Source organism: Vulpes lagopus, chromosome 2, assembly GCF_018345385.1.
Source record: "Vulpes lagopus strain Blue_001 chromosome 2, ASM1834538v1, whole genome shotgun sequence".
Lineage (NCBI taxonomy): Eukaryota > Metazoa > Chordata > Mammalia > Carnivora > Canidae > Vulpes > Vulpes lagopus.
Genome location: NC_054825.1, coordinates 91,488,294 through 91,506,232, shown reverse-complemented (window position 1 = coordinate 91,506,232; position 17,939 = coordinate 91,488,294). Strand labels below are relative to the sequence as shown.

Below are 17,939 nucleotides of genomic sequence, written 5' to 3'. Positions count from 1 at the left end.
TTAATCCTATTACCATTTACCTTCAACAATTTTTGAAAATATGTCCTTAATTATTATTGTTTTCATTGCTACTTCAGAATATAGAACATGTTTTCTGTTTTTATTAGTGTTGCACAGAATAAGTGCCAACAGAGGAGTATTTTTTTAAATAAAATGTCGAATGACTCCATAAAAGCTGTCATTCTTCTCTGATTTTATCTCTAGTGTCCCTTATTTCATGTAACTGGGCCATGGCCTTTTAGCATGGAATTTAGGCTAATTTTCAGAGATCAGAGAAGAGCAGAATGTGTGGGCTTCTCCTATGTCTTAGAGAAATCATATGAAATGATTCTCTCTTTTGTTCTACAGATGAAACCTGATGCATCCTTTTTATTTGGCAGCAAACTAGAGAGGAAACTAGTTGGAAATATCTTAAAAGAAAGAGGGAAAGGAGATATTCATGGAGATAAAGATATTGGATCCAAACAAACAGAGCCAATCCGAATTAAAATCTTTGAAGGAGGGTAAGGAAACATACGTGCATGTGTGAAATATTCAGTCCTAGATCAGAGCAAGCAATCACGAATGTACAGATGGAAATAATAGTATCTACTCTAGTTGGAAGTATAAGGTGAATTCCTTCTCAGCTCACATTTCTGAAGTCTGGTAATAGATAATGAGTTTATGCCCTTGCTTTCAATGACTTACTTTCACTGAAAATGTCCCTGTCAAATATAGTTTGGGCTTCTGCTTTAAATTTTCACATGTCTCATGCACTATGAAATAGACTAAATTGGTGAACTCTTGATGCCTTCTAAGCTTAATCATTTTTTGGACATCTTAAAAATATTTAATATTAATGGACATTTTTATTCTGTGCTTGCAAAAATGCAATCATGCACACTCATATATAATCCTAGGAACTAGTTAATTTGATGGTTCATTTTATTGCTTTTGTATTACCTAAACTCCAGACTCTGAGAGGAATTCATCAGTTCCATTGATGTCCTGTTTCTGTTCCAGAATCCAAGCGAGGGTACCATGCATTTAGTTGTCATATTTTCCTAATCTCTTTCTGGTTTGTGGCAGTCTCTCTGTTGGGAATTTCTTTTTAAATGTTGAATCCTGAGTTGTATAAACACAAGTGATAAGATCCATTGACTTTGATATCTGTACAGTAAAAAAAAATTACACATATGTGTAACATCTAGTTTTAGATTTCAGTAGAACTGTATTTTCATACAGTCGGTCACATGGGAGATAAAGCTCCAACTTATGCTATTAAAATTTTAAAACGTTAAAGCATGTTAATCACATTTGATTAGCCAGCCCTATCTCTACAGTAGACCTTTAATTAACATGTTTCCATGAACATGAATTTATTCCAGTTATATTTGAAAGACAAAATAATGCTATCTATTTGATTATAAGATGTCAAATGTTTACGAATTTGAAATATCTATTTCCCACGTTGATTTACCAGTTTGAAGATGAATTATTAAAGTTGTTTCCCCCTTAGTGTTGACCCCTTTGAATGTCTAGTATTTTCACCACTGAAACCACAGTTGTATGGAGTCTTGAAGCTTGTCTTGATATTTTTTTGACATCCCTCATCTTTTAACACAAACGAGAGAAATATAGATTTTATCTTTCCTCAGAGACTGAGAGGTCCCTGTGACTGAATCAACACCCTTATATTCAGCAGTCTTCATAGCTGCACTTGTACTAGATTAGCAGAGACCTTCCCATTACATGTGCTTTGGGGAGCCCACCTCCACTAACGAAGGACACAAGTGAAAAGCGTATGTGAACATTTTATTGCTGTTTTGATGATTCACAAGGACTGTCCCCATATATCATTTCTTCCTCCTTTCATTGCCCCATTGTATGGGCTACATCCCAATCATTTCTTAATCTGTGATACAACTTCTGCCTGTTGGTTACCAAGTGTTCATTCCAAGCAATGTGGTACCACCACCTCTTATTTTGGTGATGGCAAAGTGATAGCTTTAAAAAGAACTTTTACTGATCACATTTTTAAGTGGATGTGTTCTTTATATTATCTAACTCCTAGATTTAGTAATTTAATTGAATGTATCTTTTGGCTTTTTTCAAAAGCCATTCATTCTTGTATTAAGTAGATTCTTGTATTAAGTAGATGGGGCTGTAGACCTGTTGAATGGTAAATATTTTATTTGTACAGACTTTTCTAATATGCAGTTTTATTCGGTACTGAATTTTACTGTTTTCAAGTTAATCAGGTAAGACATTAAAAATAAAGTTATATCACTTGAAGATAAAATGCATTTCCCATCACTACACTAACTTTAAGGTATCCTTCTGTGAGGAAAACTAGCTTTCTATTAAATCATTTGTTTTATTCTATATTTCTTTGGTAATTTTATCTATTGAGGGGCAGAGAATAGTGAAATTAAAAGGTGAAAGAAAATTTGCATCTTGAGATTCTTTTCTACTTTGTTACAAAAGACAGTGTGAAATAAAGCATGAAGTTCAAGAAAGTTTCGAAGAACAAGTTGAAGTTGAAAATTCCTTGTGGAAGGAGAAAGACTTAAAGGTTGAAAAAAAAAACACAAAAAACTATTTGTATTTTTGATACTACTTAATTCCTACCTGGAGTTTTTGGTACTGATCAAAAAGTAAATAATGTTAAGATTGCATAGCATCCATAATAGAGGTAGTATTTAAATATGTGGATGGATTTTCTCTCTTAAAAATTCTTCAGTAAATTGGAGGAATAAAGTTGAACTTTTATTCCTGATGACAGATTAGCTAGGACAAAATGGAGAAGTGTGCAGTACTCTTAGATTGTGAAAGAAATTAAAAAAACAAACCAAAACAAACAAACAAACAAATCTGTAAAACTAGTGCCTTTAAAGTAAATCCATGGGGAATTAGGGCATTTTATATGTCAGTTTATGTTCTGAAGTTACAAAAAGAGTCCCTTGAGAGGAATATCTTCCCAAGAATGACATCAGACCCATAATTTTAGCCTAGCTTTGATTTAAAAGATAATGATATTCATTGAATTATTCAATAGAATGCTACTGTACTCTATGATTGATCATGTTTCATTGTAGTCTAAACAAAATATGATGTTGAGCACTTTGTTTTATAGATTATTACAATGAATACCTAAGATTTGGTGAACTGATTTGATTAAACTAGATGACCTCAGACAAACCTATTAAGTTCTTCTGGAAACAAATGCAAATTTGATTGAAAAATAGAACCTCCAGTTTTTATTATGTAACAGTACTTACCAGAAGCTACTTGAAATTTGGACTCCACTTTAGTACAAATTCAGGGTCCTTGGGAAGAGCGGATCAAATCTGTAGACAACAGTTGGTGAGCTCAGCTCAGCCTGTGTAAGCTAGAGATTTCAGAGGCACTCTCATGCCAGGATTGTAAAAATAGAGTAAAAGCTTGCAATGAGGAATTCTATTATCAGTTATACTTATTTTAGCAAATTTAGAGGGAAGCGTGTGTGTTCTGCATGCACATCTTAGACGATGTAATGTTAACAAATGATATATGATGATTTGAATATGTTGGTTTAACTTTCTGGATAGTTCTTGTGTGGAGGCTGTACTAGAATCCAAAAGTAGTAAGGCACAACACTGCAGCTCTCTGAGATTTATAGAAGTCCATTTGAACAACTCTATCCCAAGTCCATATATCTACACTCAATAGAGGGACCCAATTCTGTTTTGAACACTATGTAGAAAAATTACATTTTGCTTTCAATGCCAAATCTATTATCTAATTCTTTCAGGCATTTATTGCATAAACTTTATAGGCTTCATAGAAGTAAAGTTGATAACTATTTGTCAAAGAACCTCATACAAATTTTGCCACTCAAAAAAAAAAATTACCACTCCAAAGATTAGCTTCTGGTTTGACATATAAAACACTAGAGGGATCCCTGGGTGGCGCAGCGGTTTGGCGCCTGCCTTTGGCCCAGGGCGCGATCCTGGAGACCCGGGATCGAATCCCACGTCGGGCTCCCGGTGGCTGGAGCCTGCTTCTCCCTCTGCCTGTGTCTCTGCCTCTCTCTCTATCTCTCTGTGACTATCATAAATAAATAAAAATAAAAATAAAATTAAAAAAACAAAAAAACAAAAAAAAACCACTAGAGTATTTGAAAACACACTGCATTCCCTTTTTCTAAACAGGTATAAGTCAAATGAAGATTATGTATATGTCAGAGGACGTGGACGTGGAAAGTACATTTGTGAAGAATGTGGGATTCGCTGTAAGAAGCCAAGCATGCTCAAAAAGCATATTCGCACTCACACTGATGTCAGGCCTTATGTATGCAAGTTATGTAACTTTGCCTTCAAAACTAAAGGTACAATTCTCATCTCTTTAGATGAAAGATACTTTGTTTATGGCTATGTTGGATTCAGAATACCATTTTATAACTAACTTGCATTGACTGTAAGATGGTTTTGTTTATGAAATATATTTTTTCCCTTATGTAAGTAATCAAAGGATGTACATGAGACAGCGAGTCTCCTTTTATGACTTAAGTAAGAGCTATAGACTTGGGGCCAGGCTGGTTGTTTCCGAAGGAAGTGGCTAAGAATTGTCTGGATTGCTATTGCTATTACTGCATGTTGGAAGTGTTGTGTGGTCTAGATAATCTTTGCACCGGTATTGAAATACCACCGGGAGACAATCCATGTGGTGGCATTAGAAAAGCAAGGCAGCAGCTGGGAAGAAAACATGTGCCCATGGTCAGTTTCAAGATTATAAATAATGTAGAGACCCACAGACTCCCAGGTGGGCCCCTCCATCCACAGTTGCATTAATTATACATAGAAATTTGATAGCTTGTGTTCTGTGTATTTATCAGCACAGAGACAATTTCTTACTCTTAGGCCACAACTGTGAATCTTATAAAACTAGGACCTGCCTTAAAATTATATTCTACCCTAAAAAAATCTGTTTTTTACAGGTAGATTTATATAAAAATATTTTATACAGGAAGGTTGCTTTGATATTTCCATCATTTTATAAAACAATGGAAATGTTCGTAAGCCCCGCATTCTCAGATTACATACAGTAGTGAATTAGAGGTGGTTTGACTTTTGTAGAAGTATGTTTACTCCTTGCTGTAGAAGTACTTTAGATCTAATGGTTTTTGCCCCCCTCACTAACCTCAAATGATTTCCTATGTTTTAACTTTAAATTTGCCTGCCAATTATTCTGCTCCACTACTTGTCAAGAAAAATACGTATCAAATAAGATAATCTTTGGTAGAGAAACGGGTTTTTATTTTCTCCTATAACCCAAATCCTAAATTGTCTTATTGGTTTGTCAGAAGTATAAATGTGTAGACTCTCAGTATATCTGTTTCTTCTGTATAAAAAAGGTATCTATATTACAAAGATGCTTCCTTTGAAGCCACATAAAGGGAGTGTTCATTTGCACTTCAAAAGAGATAAACATAAGGTCCTTTAAATACCATCCACCTTTGCACAGTGAAGCCTTTTATTTAGAACTTCACCAAGAGACTCCCTAGGACATAAAGTCTAAATTTTGGTTTTATAGGCTGCAAATCTGCCAGTCAGTACAGCTGATAGATCTTCCCAGGGCATAGGAGTCTGCTGAAGGTATAGCTGTGTGAAACACTGGGTGAAGAAATGTCATATTTCTAGGCATTTTTAAAGTCAAATAAATATAATAATAAAAAATAGAGAGCTAGTTTCTATAGTCTTAAAAAAATCACATTAAATTTGGCTCTGAATCATTGTCATGGAGTTTCAGTAGGAAATAATTTATTCTTGGTCATTATTGGAGTTTCCTTGTCACCCTTCAGGAATGTCCAAATGTCTCAGGATCTTAAGATGAGCAAAATATCCCAGGAAACCCCTCCATTTTTCCAGTTGAAGTGACTATTGTCCCAACCCATGTCCTCTGAGTGCAGATCCTGAGTGTCCTTGTAGGACCAGCACTTTCTGAACACTGGTGCCACTCCAGGCACCCACCCCCTGCCGGCCACTTCCCCCTCCTTGCTGGAATCCCTGCAGAAGCTCAGCACTTCAGTCAACCACAGCCAGGGTAGAGTTATTTCAGTGCCAGATTTCTAACTACAAACCTGTGCTGAAGATGAGAGCCCAAAGCCTGACTGCCTATTGAAATGGAGAAGAAAAGAGAAAGATAGAGGAGGAGAAACATATCAAGATCTAAATAAAGTATCTTGACACCTAACTTTCACACCCACCCACATACACAGGTTACTTTCTCCCTTGCAGAAGCAGGTAACTTCCATTAATATACAGATGTATTCATTAATTTACAGATTTAGGAATTCTCAATGATCTGGCTATAAAAATTTTTGAGGTCTTTAAAACATTTTTATATAAATAAGAGTAGTAAGGACCTGGAAATATTTTTATGCTTGGAATTACCAAAATAGCACATAAAATTCATAGATTTAAGATCAGTTAAATAAAATGCCAAGTAAATAAAATAACGTAAGTAAAATAAGAAACAACAGTAGCTCATATATCACATTAATGGTGAGCTAAACACTCCTACAAAGGAACAAACTATTTTATCAGGCTAAGAGTGTCCATCTACATTCAGTGAGCCTACTCTTAAAAAATAAAGTGTTTGCTGGTACATCGCTACAGCATCATCAAAAGGCACAGATATGGCCCTTACAACTAAATTAGTTCCTGAATGTCTTTTAGTAAGTTATATATATGACATGGAATGATATATAGATAAATATATAATGAAATATTAATATATATAATTTCATAGATCCTAGGTCAAAAGTGATTGGATAAGTGTCTTCATAATCTCTCACATCCTATGTAACAACATATAATTCTATATAAACACACACATATGTATGTATAGATAGAATTCTATATATATCATCATCATCATCATCATCATAATACATATTTGACAGAAAATCTTTCTCTTTTCTTAGAATGATGGGAATTTCAAGATAAATAGGGAATATTGAAGAACTTTAGAAACTGCTCTAATAAACTTTGCTAATATATACCAGACAGATGCTAAACACTGAGAATAATGCTCCCTTTAAGTAGTTAGCCAACTATTTTTATGGTTCTTTGAATTTATTTTACAAGGTTGACTTTCACATAAGTTTGCATATGACCCTATTCTACAAGTCTTCTAGAATAAGGAAACTTGATTTTGTCAGAATTCTGAGTGGCTATATATTCAGGAACCAGATTGTTCCTCTTAAGTTCAAAGCAAAGGGTAGTGGGTATAAACAAATCTGTGTTATCTCATGTTAGTTCATTTCTAATTTTGGAGCAATCATCACATTTTTGTAAACAATTAATTTCTCTTTTTGCCTATGTTTTCTAGGAAACCTAACAAAGCATATGAAATCTAAAGCACACATGAAGAAATGCTTGGAGTTGGGAGTTTCAATGACATCAGTGGATGATACAGAAACTGAAGAAGCAGGTATTTCAAAATTTAGTTGACTGACCTGTTCATTCTTCACACTGGAGCTTCATGGCTGGGGTGGTAAAACAAGTTTTGATATTTTAAAAAACTGATCACATTTAGTTTTATTTAATATGAAATATATAACATAAATCTGACATGTTGAATTGCTTATAACCTGAGAAGAAATAAATGCATTTCAGTTCTGACTAAAGGGGGAAAAAAGACCTCACTATGAAATACTCCTATTTAACCATAAAGGAAATCTAATTATGCTTGTGTTGTGACAGAGATTTAGATTTTATGAAACTTCTGGGGAAATTTGAAAAACAATTTAACGCATTATTATTCCTATTAAGAGGGAAAAAATCCATCATTAACCTAATAGAAAACCTGAGGGCCAGTCTGACTTCCTGAGATATATCACTTACATGTAAGTTTATACCTATAGAGATAGATCATTGCTTTCTTTTTCTTCTAGCCTCATTATTAACAGCATTATCCACACCCATTTCTTGAGGCTTTTCTATGGGCCAGGTGACATCTGAGATTTAGGATTTCACATTAGAATCCTTTTTTGGGTTGAGATGAATCAGATCAGTCATAAAAGGATAAGAACCAGTGTAAGGTCTTCCAGATAAGTGCCCAATGAGTGTTATAGGGCTTCAGAGACAGAACTATCTCTAGGGGCTGCAGGGTTGGAAGAAAGCTTTTAGAAAGAGATGGGGTCCAAATTAGTTCCTCACCTTGACGTTTGGACCTTGATCTTCACTTTCTGTTCAATGTTTCAGAAACGATGGAAGATTTGCACAAAGCAGCTGAGAAGCATAGCATGTCCAGCATTTCAACTGATCATCAGTTCTCAGATGCTGAAGAATCTGATGGTGAGGATGGAGATGATAATGATGAAGATGATGAAGATGATGATGACTTTGATGATCAGGGCGATTTGACACCAAAAACAAGATCGAGAAGCACCAGTCCTCAGCCGCCTAGATTCTCGTCCTTGCCTGTGAATGTTGGCGCTGTGCCCCATGGGGTTCCTTCAGATAGCTCCCTGGGGCATTCTTCATTGATCAGCTATTTGGTTACTTTGCCAAGTATTCAGGTTACTCAGCTGATGACGTCCAGTGACTCATGTGACGATACTCAGATGACAGAATACCAGAGGTTATTCCAGAGCAAGAGTACAGACTCGGAGCCGGACAAAGACAGGTTAGACATACCGAGTTGTGCGGATGAAGAGTACATGCTGTCTTCAGAGCCCAGCTCCTCACCAAGGGACTTCTCCCCCTCGAGCCACCATTCCTCACCGGGATATGACTCTTCACCCCGCCGAGATAATTCACCAAAGAGGTATCTGATACCCAAAGGAGATTTATCACCCAGAAGACATTTATCACCTAGGAGAGATCTGTCACCCATGAGACATCTCTCACCAAGAAAGGAAGCTGCATTGAGAAGAGAGATGTCACAGAGAGATGTTTCACCGAGAAGGCATCTGTCTCCAAGGAGGCCAGTGTCACCTGGGAAAGACATCACGGCAAGAAGAGACCTCTCTCCCAGAAGAGAGAGAAGATACATGACCACCATAAGAGCGCCATCTCCCAGAAGGGCTTTATACCATAACCCACCATTGTCCATGGGGCAGTATTTGCAAGCAGAACCAATTGTATTGGGGCCTCCTGTAAGTATGATTAGCTTTCTCTTTATAATTTATAATCCGAAGCTTATTGGAACCTCTTGATAACACACTAACACACTAGTGTGATATTTATTATAACGTGGGTATCTCTCATGGGAAGCAGGGAACGTGGTTACTGAAAATAGCAGGAAGACATTTTCTCTCATGCTGTTGTTAGTAACATAGCTGTGGCATTACCCCAAGTGTAGTATTGCATCAGAGCAGTGGTGCATTTCCAGCTGGGAACAGGTGAGGCTTTTCTAAATGCTTTCTAAGCTTAACTAATTATGGACATGAGCTGAAACCTTTACATGAGCAGGAAAGGTGAAGTCTTTGGAATGACATGACGGCATAGACAGACACTCTCAGGGCCTTTGTGGTGTCAGTTGTAGAACTTTGTCAAGTAAGGATCAGGCATTAGCATTGACTTTCAATACATTTAAAAAAAAATAAACTCTTTACCTTGCCCACAGTGAGTGGACGTGTGAAACCAGTGAGCGACTAGGATAGGAGAGAGTGACCCCCTGGATATGTTGTGAGTCAAAGGCATGAACCTATCTGCTTTTCTTGGCATTACTACCACCTCCTGCTCAGTGAGAGGGCACTGGCTCAGTGAGATGGTGGGCACAAAGTTGGGAGAACTAAGGGAGAGAGTTTCTGAGATTTCTATGGTATGCCCTCATGATAAACTTAGATAACAACAGTAACAATCGTGGATTAAGTTTAGGCAGTAGGTTTAATGCAAATCTATAAAAAAGCATCTGCCCTGCCTCATTCCATGGTATGGCTGACCTTGATGTTTCTTTTAGTTTGTATAGGATTTTTTTTAAAAATGAATAAAACAAGCACTTAGCATAGACAGATGAATGACACCTTTTGAGTTTCTTTGCTTTACATGTATTTTTGTTTCCTAGTCTCTATTTCTTGCTGTTCTTCCTTTGTTCTGGGTTTCTGTTGTGTGGCTCCACACCATCCTTCCAGCCAAAGGCACTACCAACTTCTAGCTCTGTCTTATCACTGTCCCAGTGGCCAGGCTCCCTCATCTTTGTTGCCTTTTAACAACCTTGATTTGTGAGCTTAGGTTATCATATGTAAACTTCAGGAAAGCTCCCTGCTGCAATTCCCTCCCTGATCCCCAACATCATCTTTTCACAAGTGGTACCAGCTTAGTCTTTATGGTACAATTACTGCAGAAACACGCATACAAACAGGACATGATTTATTTGCCAAGATAATGAATTAGCCAGCTAGGAAAAAAAGAGGTATATTTACACAAGTTTTTGTGTCTTGGTGGTGTTAAGTAGAAAAGAGGGGTCTTCTGGAGTTTATGCCACCACGGCCTAAGTAGAGAGTTGTAGATACGCAAATCCCTCTGATGCCAGGATACCATATCTGAAGAAAAAAATGCTTTCTCCAGTATAGACCAGTGATGCTGGCAGAGCATGTGTGGCCTTGGCCAGGTGGGCTCAGATTGGGGTATTTGTGAGACGTGGGATATCTTTGGTCAATAGTAGTCGTGAAAATGTAAGCCTTTAGTGCCATAACACTATTGTTATTAAAGCAACTAACAGCAACTCGCAGTCAACTCAGGCATAGGAATCAAAGGTGCAGACTAAGGAAGTTCATCTAATTTTGAATATGTGACCAGAAAGGAGATTGGTTTTATTAGTTACTGAGTTTGCAACCAGTTGTGTTTTTTTTATACCAATTTACCTGGATACTTAATACGATTATTAAACTTTACCATTTATGAAGGCCAACTGTAGAGCCATTGGTCTATTACCCAGTTTAATTATCTTCAGAGAATTTACATCCTCCTGCTTTGTCCATGTGATAAGAGGGAAGAGATCTGGGAATGCTCCCTGAAGAAGGGGCACTTGTTCCAAAACACTTGCCATTTAATGTTTTATCACATCCTTTTTGAGGGGCAAAGGAGGAGTTTATCTTTCTGTGATGTATGAAGAAAATTTTTGTTGCCAAGATTAAACAGAAGTGATGACACTATGAGGATTATTTCTCCTGATCTCTATATTGGCTGAGTGCTGCACCCTCTCTGAATAATGTATGAAAATATTAAATTAGAATAACCCCAAAAATAAACCTTTTTGATAGAAATTCTTTTAGCAATACCTTCTCTTGTTGCTTAACATAGGCTAGGAGCTCACAGGTCAGTGACTGGGGCATGAAAGGATCTTCTAGCCTAGCATGACAACACTCATCCTCTGGTTCAGTCTGGAGTGGTAGTACCCAGGGAACAGGTTTGGAGGAGATGATACTTAACCACCAAGATCCTACTACCTTGCTGTTCCTGCCCTACTGCCTTCTGGTTAATTTTAATATAGATAGATAATTGTAGATGAAAGAAAGGAAGGAAGGAAGGAAGGAAGGAAGGAAGGAAGGAAGGAAGGAAGGAGAAGAAAGAAAAAGAAGAAAGAAAGAAAGAAGAAAGAAAGAAAGAAAGAAAGAAAGAAAGAAAGAAAGAAAGAAAGAAAGAAAGAAGGAAAGATCTTTTGCTCATCAGTAAATATTTTTTGAAGGTCTAACATGTACAGCTCAAGGATGATGATGAAAAAGTTTTATGATTTCTGGCCCCAACTTTTTAAACAAACTAATTTCCTATTCCATTTTTAATGTTTTGGTACATAAATTAGCAAAGGAGACAAAAACGTGTTCTGGTTTCCACTATGTAGTGCAGAAGAGCATTGTCAACATTCAGTTCTATCACTTGCTATCTGTGTGATCTTGAACAAGTCATTTAACTTCTCGGCCACAGTTTCTTAATCTGCTTGTGGCAGCTAAGAGGTGGGCCAAGCAGATTTCTGTCTTTGGAAGAATTTGCCATTCCACTGTGAGGAATGCTGTAAACTGACAGCTTCCTGCTGTTAGTGCCATCATGATAGGTCTCAGTTTTCCATCCAAGGCTACATACTCTCCCCTACAGCCCCCAGCCAGTGGCTGAGCCTGGATCAGTCCCAGCTGAGCACCTGCCTCCTCTCCTGCTTACCTTCATCAGGTTCCCTGCTTCCCTTGCCCCACAATGAACTCCTTGAACTCCTGCCTCCTTCTTTGTATTTGCTTCCAGAGCACCTACTGACAATGTTGAAAAGATGAGTGGGATATTAAACCTGGCACATGGGATATATATGCACACACATACATACATACATACACATAATACAACCCACATGGGTTCATTATTCATATTTCCGTATCAAGGTGTTTCTTACCAGGATTTACAATGATATTATAATGATAAGCCTCAAATCACAAAACTAAATAGGGTTGCAAATGGGGTCAAAACCAAGGTAGAAAAATCTTATTGAGAGCTTCTTGGGAAGGTGAAGAAGAGGTGAATGCAGGAGAAGAGGATGTGTAGAAAGGCCTGGTAGCATTTGGAGCAGGGGAAGTGCTTACATGGTAAAAGTTCTACTGGCACCCTTACTTCTGTGACTGTAATCATTTAATTGCTGATCAGAAAAGGTCTGAAAATGACACTTTCTTTTTCTTTCTTTCTTTCTTTCTGTATTTGAGGAGAAGGACAGAGAGCATGAGCAGGGGGAGGGAAAGCAAGAGAGAGAGAGAGAGGGAGAGGTAGAGGAAGAGGAAGAAGTAGATTACCCACTGAGCAGAGAGCCTGATGGATTCAGGACTTGATCTCAGGACCCTGGGATCATGAACTGAGCTGAAGGCAGACGCTTAACTGACTGAGCCACCCAGCTGCCCTGACACTTTCATTCTTAACACAAATAAAATTCTATTGGATTTTGAACATTTTGAATATATCTTAGTGTTAGAGGACACTTCATTCATCACTCCTCTTGTTAGCCTTGAGTCAGGGCTCTCTTTGGCCCTCACAGAGCCCCATTCTGATTAGGTGTAAGCAGTGGATGTCATAGAATAGCAACCAAGAGCAAAATGGAAACATAACCAGGTTACATTTTATGTTAAACTTTTAATTTTTGACCATTATAATTAAAAGAGGATTCATTTAATTATCTTCAGAGATTATTATTGTAGGTATCATAGTTCTTGCACCCTAACTGGTGTTTGCTGTAGGAAACATGCCTTTTTCCAGATTGGAGCAAAGACAAGAGGGATTTGTTGTTGTAGTAGCATTTAAATGACTCTCATTATATCAAATTCTCACCTTCCCTAACTCGTGATTATAGGATTTCATTACTTCCTGCCCTTCCAGGATAAGTCATTTGTTTCTAGCTTGAATAAGGTATAGCCCAAAAGAGGGTAAGAGCTAAGCATGGCACAGAGTAACAGATCTAATACATAATTTATCATCCTCAGGCTGTCTCACAGTCTAAAAAGAACTGAATGAATCATTAATGGTATAGAGCATACCTTGAGCTTTAGAACTGAAACATCCTTGAAATGAATTAGAACTTTTTTTTCTCTCTCTCTCCTGGATTACTACCATTCTTGACAGGTTTACAGCTATCTGATTTTAAGTTCTCAAAAAATAAAAATAAACTGAGTACCTTTTAAATGACAGCCCAGTAAAAGAATAAATCTCAGGAATTGAAACCTGATTATCTCATTCAAGCCTGATAATCTTGTAGTCTAAGTTGTGTTTTGCTACAGAAACAACGATAGAAAGTAAGTTCTCTTTCAGGAGTGGATCCATGAAATCTGGATTTCTGGCTCTTAATTTTAAATGTTCTAACTCATTAATTGCCAAGATGGGATTTAAATGAACATAATAATATAAACAGACGATGGTAAAGATGTAATAATCTTGAGGTCCCAGCCGTGTAGTTGAATATAATTTGAAACTGTTTGACATAGTTAATGTTAACTACTTTGATGGATAGTTGCCTTACAAAAACTGGCCTAATGATTTATCATTTGATAAAGCAGCTAGTCTTCCACCCGGTGTGCCTCTTGGTGGGAATTTATTCCTTTAAACCAATGTCTTGCACATTGGACTAACCAGTTTGTCTATCACCACCATTTTGTCATCTGTTCTGCAGAAAACTTAAAAAAAAAAAAAAAGCCAATTTTCAGGCTTGTCACTCCAGCTATACTCATCAACACTTAAGAAAAATATTAAAAATCTTCCCAGTATGTAAACAGATGGCAACCTTTTTTACTTTTTTTGATTTAAAAACCTACTAATAGTGTTTTTTTGCTTAGCAAACTTTTTCTGGTAATTATCCATTATTTTCATTTTCTTTTCTGAAGGAAAAAAAAAAAAGAAACAGAACTGAAACGTGTCTCATGCACTGCATGCACTGCATGATTTATCACATTGCTGTTTCAAAACAAAAGTCACTTTTCATAGACCGACAGCTTCATTCAAGGATTCTAAAAGACGACTGAGAAATCTCTTGTGTCATAAAGTGAAAAATCAGTAAAGGGATGAAGTAGTTTTAAAGTGTTTTGAATGATTGAGTGAGTGATTGACCAAGTGACTGAAATAGCTTAGCGTATTTGACCTTGCATGAGGAGGCCTGGGTGCTAAACGTTGTGGTCTCTGCTTCCCCATGCAGAATTTAAGAAGAGGATTACCTCAGGTTCCTTACTTCAGTCTCTATGGAGACCAAGAAGGTGCTTATGAACATCCAGGCTCCAGCCTTTTCCCTGAGGGTCCTAATGACTATGTCTTCAGTCATCTTCCACTCCACTCTCAGCAGCAAGTGAGAGCTCCTATCCCCATGGTGCCAGTTGGTGGGATCCAAATGGTTCACTCCATGCCGCCGGCCCTTTCCGGTTTACATCCTCCACCCACATTGCCTCTGCCGATGGAGGGCTCTGAGGAGAAGAAGGGAGCTTCTGGGGAATTCTTCCCTAAGGATCCCTATGTCCTTTCAAAGCAGCATGAGAAGCGATCGCCTCACGTTTTGCAGTCATCTGGTCCACCTAGCACGCCCTCCTCCCCTAGGCTATTGATGAAACAGAGCACTTCAGAAGACAGCCTAAATGCAACAGAGAGGGAACAGGAGGAAAATATACAGACTTGTACGAAAGCCATCGCCTCTCTCCGGATTGCCACAGAAGACGCCGCTCTGCTTGGGGCCGATCAGCCAGTGCGGGCACAGGACCCCCACCAGAAACCCTTGGAAAGTGCACACGTTAGCATTAGACACTTTAGTGGACCTGAGCCAGGTCAGCCCTGTACCTCAGCCACCCACCCTGACTTGCATGATGGTGAAAAGGACAATTTTGGTACATCACAGACTGCATTAGCTCACTCGACGTTTTACAGCAAGAGTCGTGTGGATGATAAACAGTCTGGCTTTCACAGCAGCAAAGAGTTACCTTCAAGCACAGAGGGAGGCAATGAGCCTTCATCAGAGAAGAGTCAACTACCTTGATCTAAGATGCATGGAGACTTTCATTTCCACATTTTCCCATTTTGTTTTTGTTTTTGTTTTTCTAGAAATAGAGGTAATCAAGTTTATAGCATGCCTGTCCTAAGTTACAGTAGTTTGCTATTATATATACTTTTGTTATATCAAAAGAATTAGGTAAATTAACAAGTCATCATGAGCCTGACCAAAACAAAATTTGAAATTAACCTATTGGGTCTGGTACTTTTAAAATTGTACAGATGTTTGTGCCTTTTCTTTACTTTGCTTATATTCTTATAAGCATTTTTTAGCAGTAATTTGTACATATTTTAGAATTTGTGTATCTGCTTTGTAATAAATGTAATTTCTTTCCTTTTTTGGACACTTGGATCTAAATGATGTAAAGCAAAACAGCATCAATATATATGTGAGGTTGCACTAAAACATATTTTTATATGATTAAAACTGAACAGCTTTTATGTACAGCTCTGATTCTGTAATACTAATATTTATTTACTTTGTTTCATAAATTGTACATTTTTTCTTAATGTTGTGGATTGCTTTTCTATGTGAAGCATGGGATTTACTGTTGCGTAACTAGAACAAAAATGTATATTGTAAACAAGATATTTAAACTAGAGTATCTTATTCTGCACTTATGCATTAGTTAAAAAAAAAGATAAAGGATGTATCAGTCAGTTCTTAACTCTTGTAAATTTTTTTGTCTCTTGTTTGCTGGATTGACTATAACTTAAGTGCTGATTGTGATTTTAAACTTATAGTACCGTAAAGCATTAAAGTAAACAATGTGCTATTGTGAGTTTTTTCAAAGCTTTATAAATCAGTTATAAATAATATTAAAAGTATTTGGTCTTATGTGAACATGTTGATCTATATACTCATCTAAAAATATGGGAAAACATTCCGCCCCATGTAAATATGTACAAGTGCATCACTGGTACAATTTTATGTAACTCAGTTGGACACTAGGTTGCTACAGACCTATGCTAGGGTGTCTTTAAAAATTAAAGTGACAAAGCACATGGGACTGTGTAGAGCTTGGTTATCGGCCGGCCCGGTGGCTTGGCAGGCAGTGCTGTGCGCTGCCCGTGGAGAAGACCTGGGCTTACAGATCTCCTTGGTTCTTGCTGCACAAGATGGTGACCAGAACTAAGGCTGCGACGGAGGGGACGTGCTTGGACTCTGAGGGTTAGGAGTGGACGCAGGGAAGGGGCGTGGAGACCTTTCAGCCAGTCCACATGGTAACAGGGTTGGCATCAGCTTTAGGGGAAGCCACTTCACCCTCTTGAAGAGGGGAAGAGTGTCAGGCTCCTGGTTATCTCAGGGGGGACAGGAAAAAGAAGCTTTCCAGGGAAAAGAATTTGTGGGAGGATGATGTCTTTTGTACACAACATTCAGAATGGGCTTTGGTTAGTGTGGAAGGTAGGCAGAGCCTTTGTTTGTAGGTCGGAAGAATGGAAGAAAGGGAGGGGGTACAACAACACGTGTGCACACACGCACATGTGTGTGCATGCACACACACACACACACAAAATCTGGGTTATCTTTGTGCTATATAGTGGATTATAATTCTGTGAAACCAAGTTTGTATATTGAATTACATTAAGGAGTGTTCTTTAAAAAGAGAAATAAATATACAATTACATGCTTGAGGTGTCTAGTTTTTAATGTGTTGTTTTACATTTTAATTTCTCAATTTTGTTTCTAAAGAAATTTTGATGCCACCAACATACCATCTGTGCTTTTAATTGCTAGGCTTTGCCCATTCCGAGGTATGCTGAGCATGAATGCTTTTAACAAGTGAGAAGACAGTCACTGGCTTCCATATGTCATTCAATTGGGACAGATAGTGGTCACCACCGTGTGAGCTCTAGAAATGGAGTCACCGGATCCTAAGCGTGGGTTTGGGAAGAATACATTGCATTTGCAAAGAGTCATGAATAAATCAAATGATCATTTCCTCTTCTGACTCCCTCTCAGTATGCATACATATCTGAAATTCCACTGGGGAAATCTCTTTATTTTTGCTGAGGTGACTGAAGGCAAAAAACCAACTGAAATAAATATAACCACAAATCACAATTCTTTAGTACAAAAGAGTAGAACCTTTTTCATAATGAAAGTGGAGGCTCCTTAAAGGTCAAAATCTATCAGTGTTTCCATTATAAAAATTTCAAATTGGTGGATTTTCAACTTACCTGTGTAGTTTTATGAGCCAGACAGTCTTTTTAAATTGTTTTACAAAATGAATTAAAGGTCAACACAAGCAGTCAGCCTAAAATCTGTCTCTCATTAAGAAGAAACCCCTAACATAAAATTACATAAGGGTAATTTGTATGTCTTATTCCTCATTGTGTGTGTATGTGTGTGTGTGTGTGTGAACCTTTCTAATTGCTTCCTCTTCCAATTCATCTCTTGTATTCACTCATTCATAAAACAGTTTCTAAGTGCCTACTTTGAACTGGCTACTATGATGGGCATTGAGGATGATAAAA

At 37.5% G+C, this 17,939-nt stretch overlaps 1 protein-coding gene across 6 annotated transcripts in view; it reads left to right on the top strand.

Annotated features, from left to right (window-relative positions):
• Window positions 1-17,094, top strand: part of HIVEP2 (HIVEP zinc finger 2) — a 191,660-nt gene extending 174,566 nt beyond the window's left edge. For all 6 annotated transcript variants that reach the window (XM_041743275.1, XM_041743271.1, XM_041743276.1 and 3 more), the window contains exons 6-10: window positions 349-503; window positions 4,173-4,348; window positions 7,354-7,455; window positions 8,229-9,124; window positions 14,623-17,094. In XM_041743275.1, coding sequence (XP_041599209.1) covers window positions 349-503; window positions 4,173-4,348; window positions 7,354-7,455; window positions 8,229-9,124; window positions 14,623-15,447 — 2,154 coding nt within the window. In that variant the 3' untranslated portion in view covers window positions 15,448-17,094. The remainder of the gene's footprint in view (window positions 1-348; window positions 504-4,172; window positions 4,349-7,353; window positions 7,456-8,228; window positions 9,125-14,622) is intronic.
• Window positions 17,095-17,939: the final 845 nt, after the last annotated feature.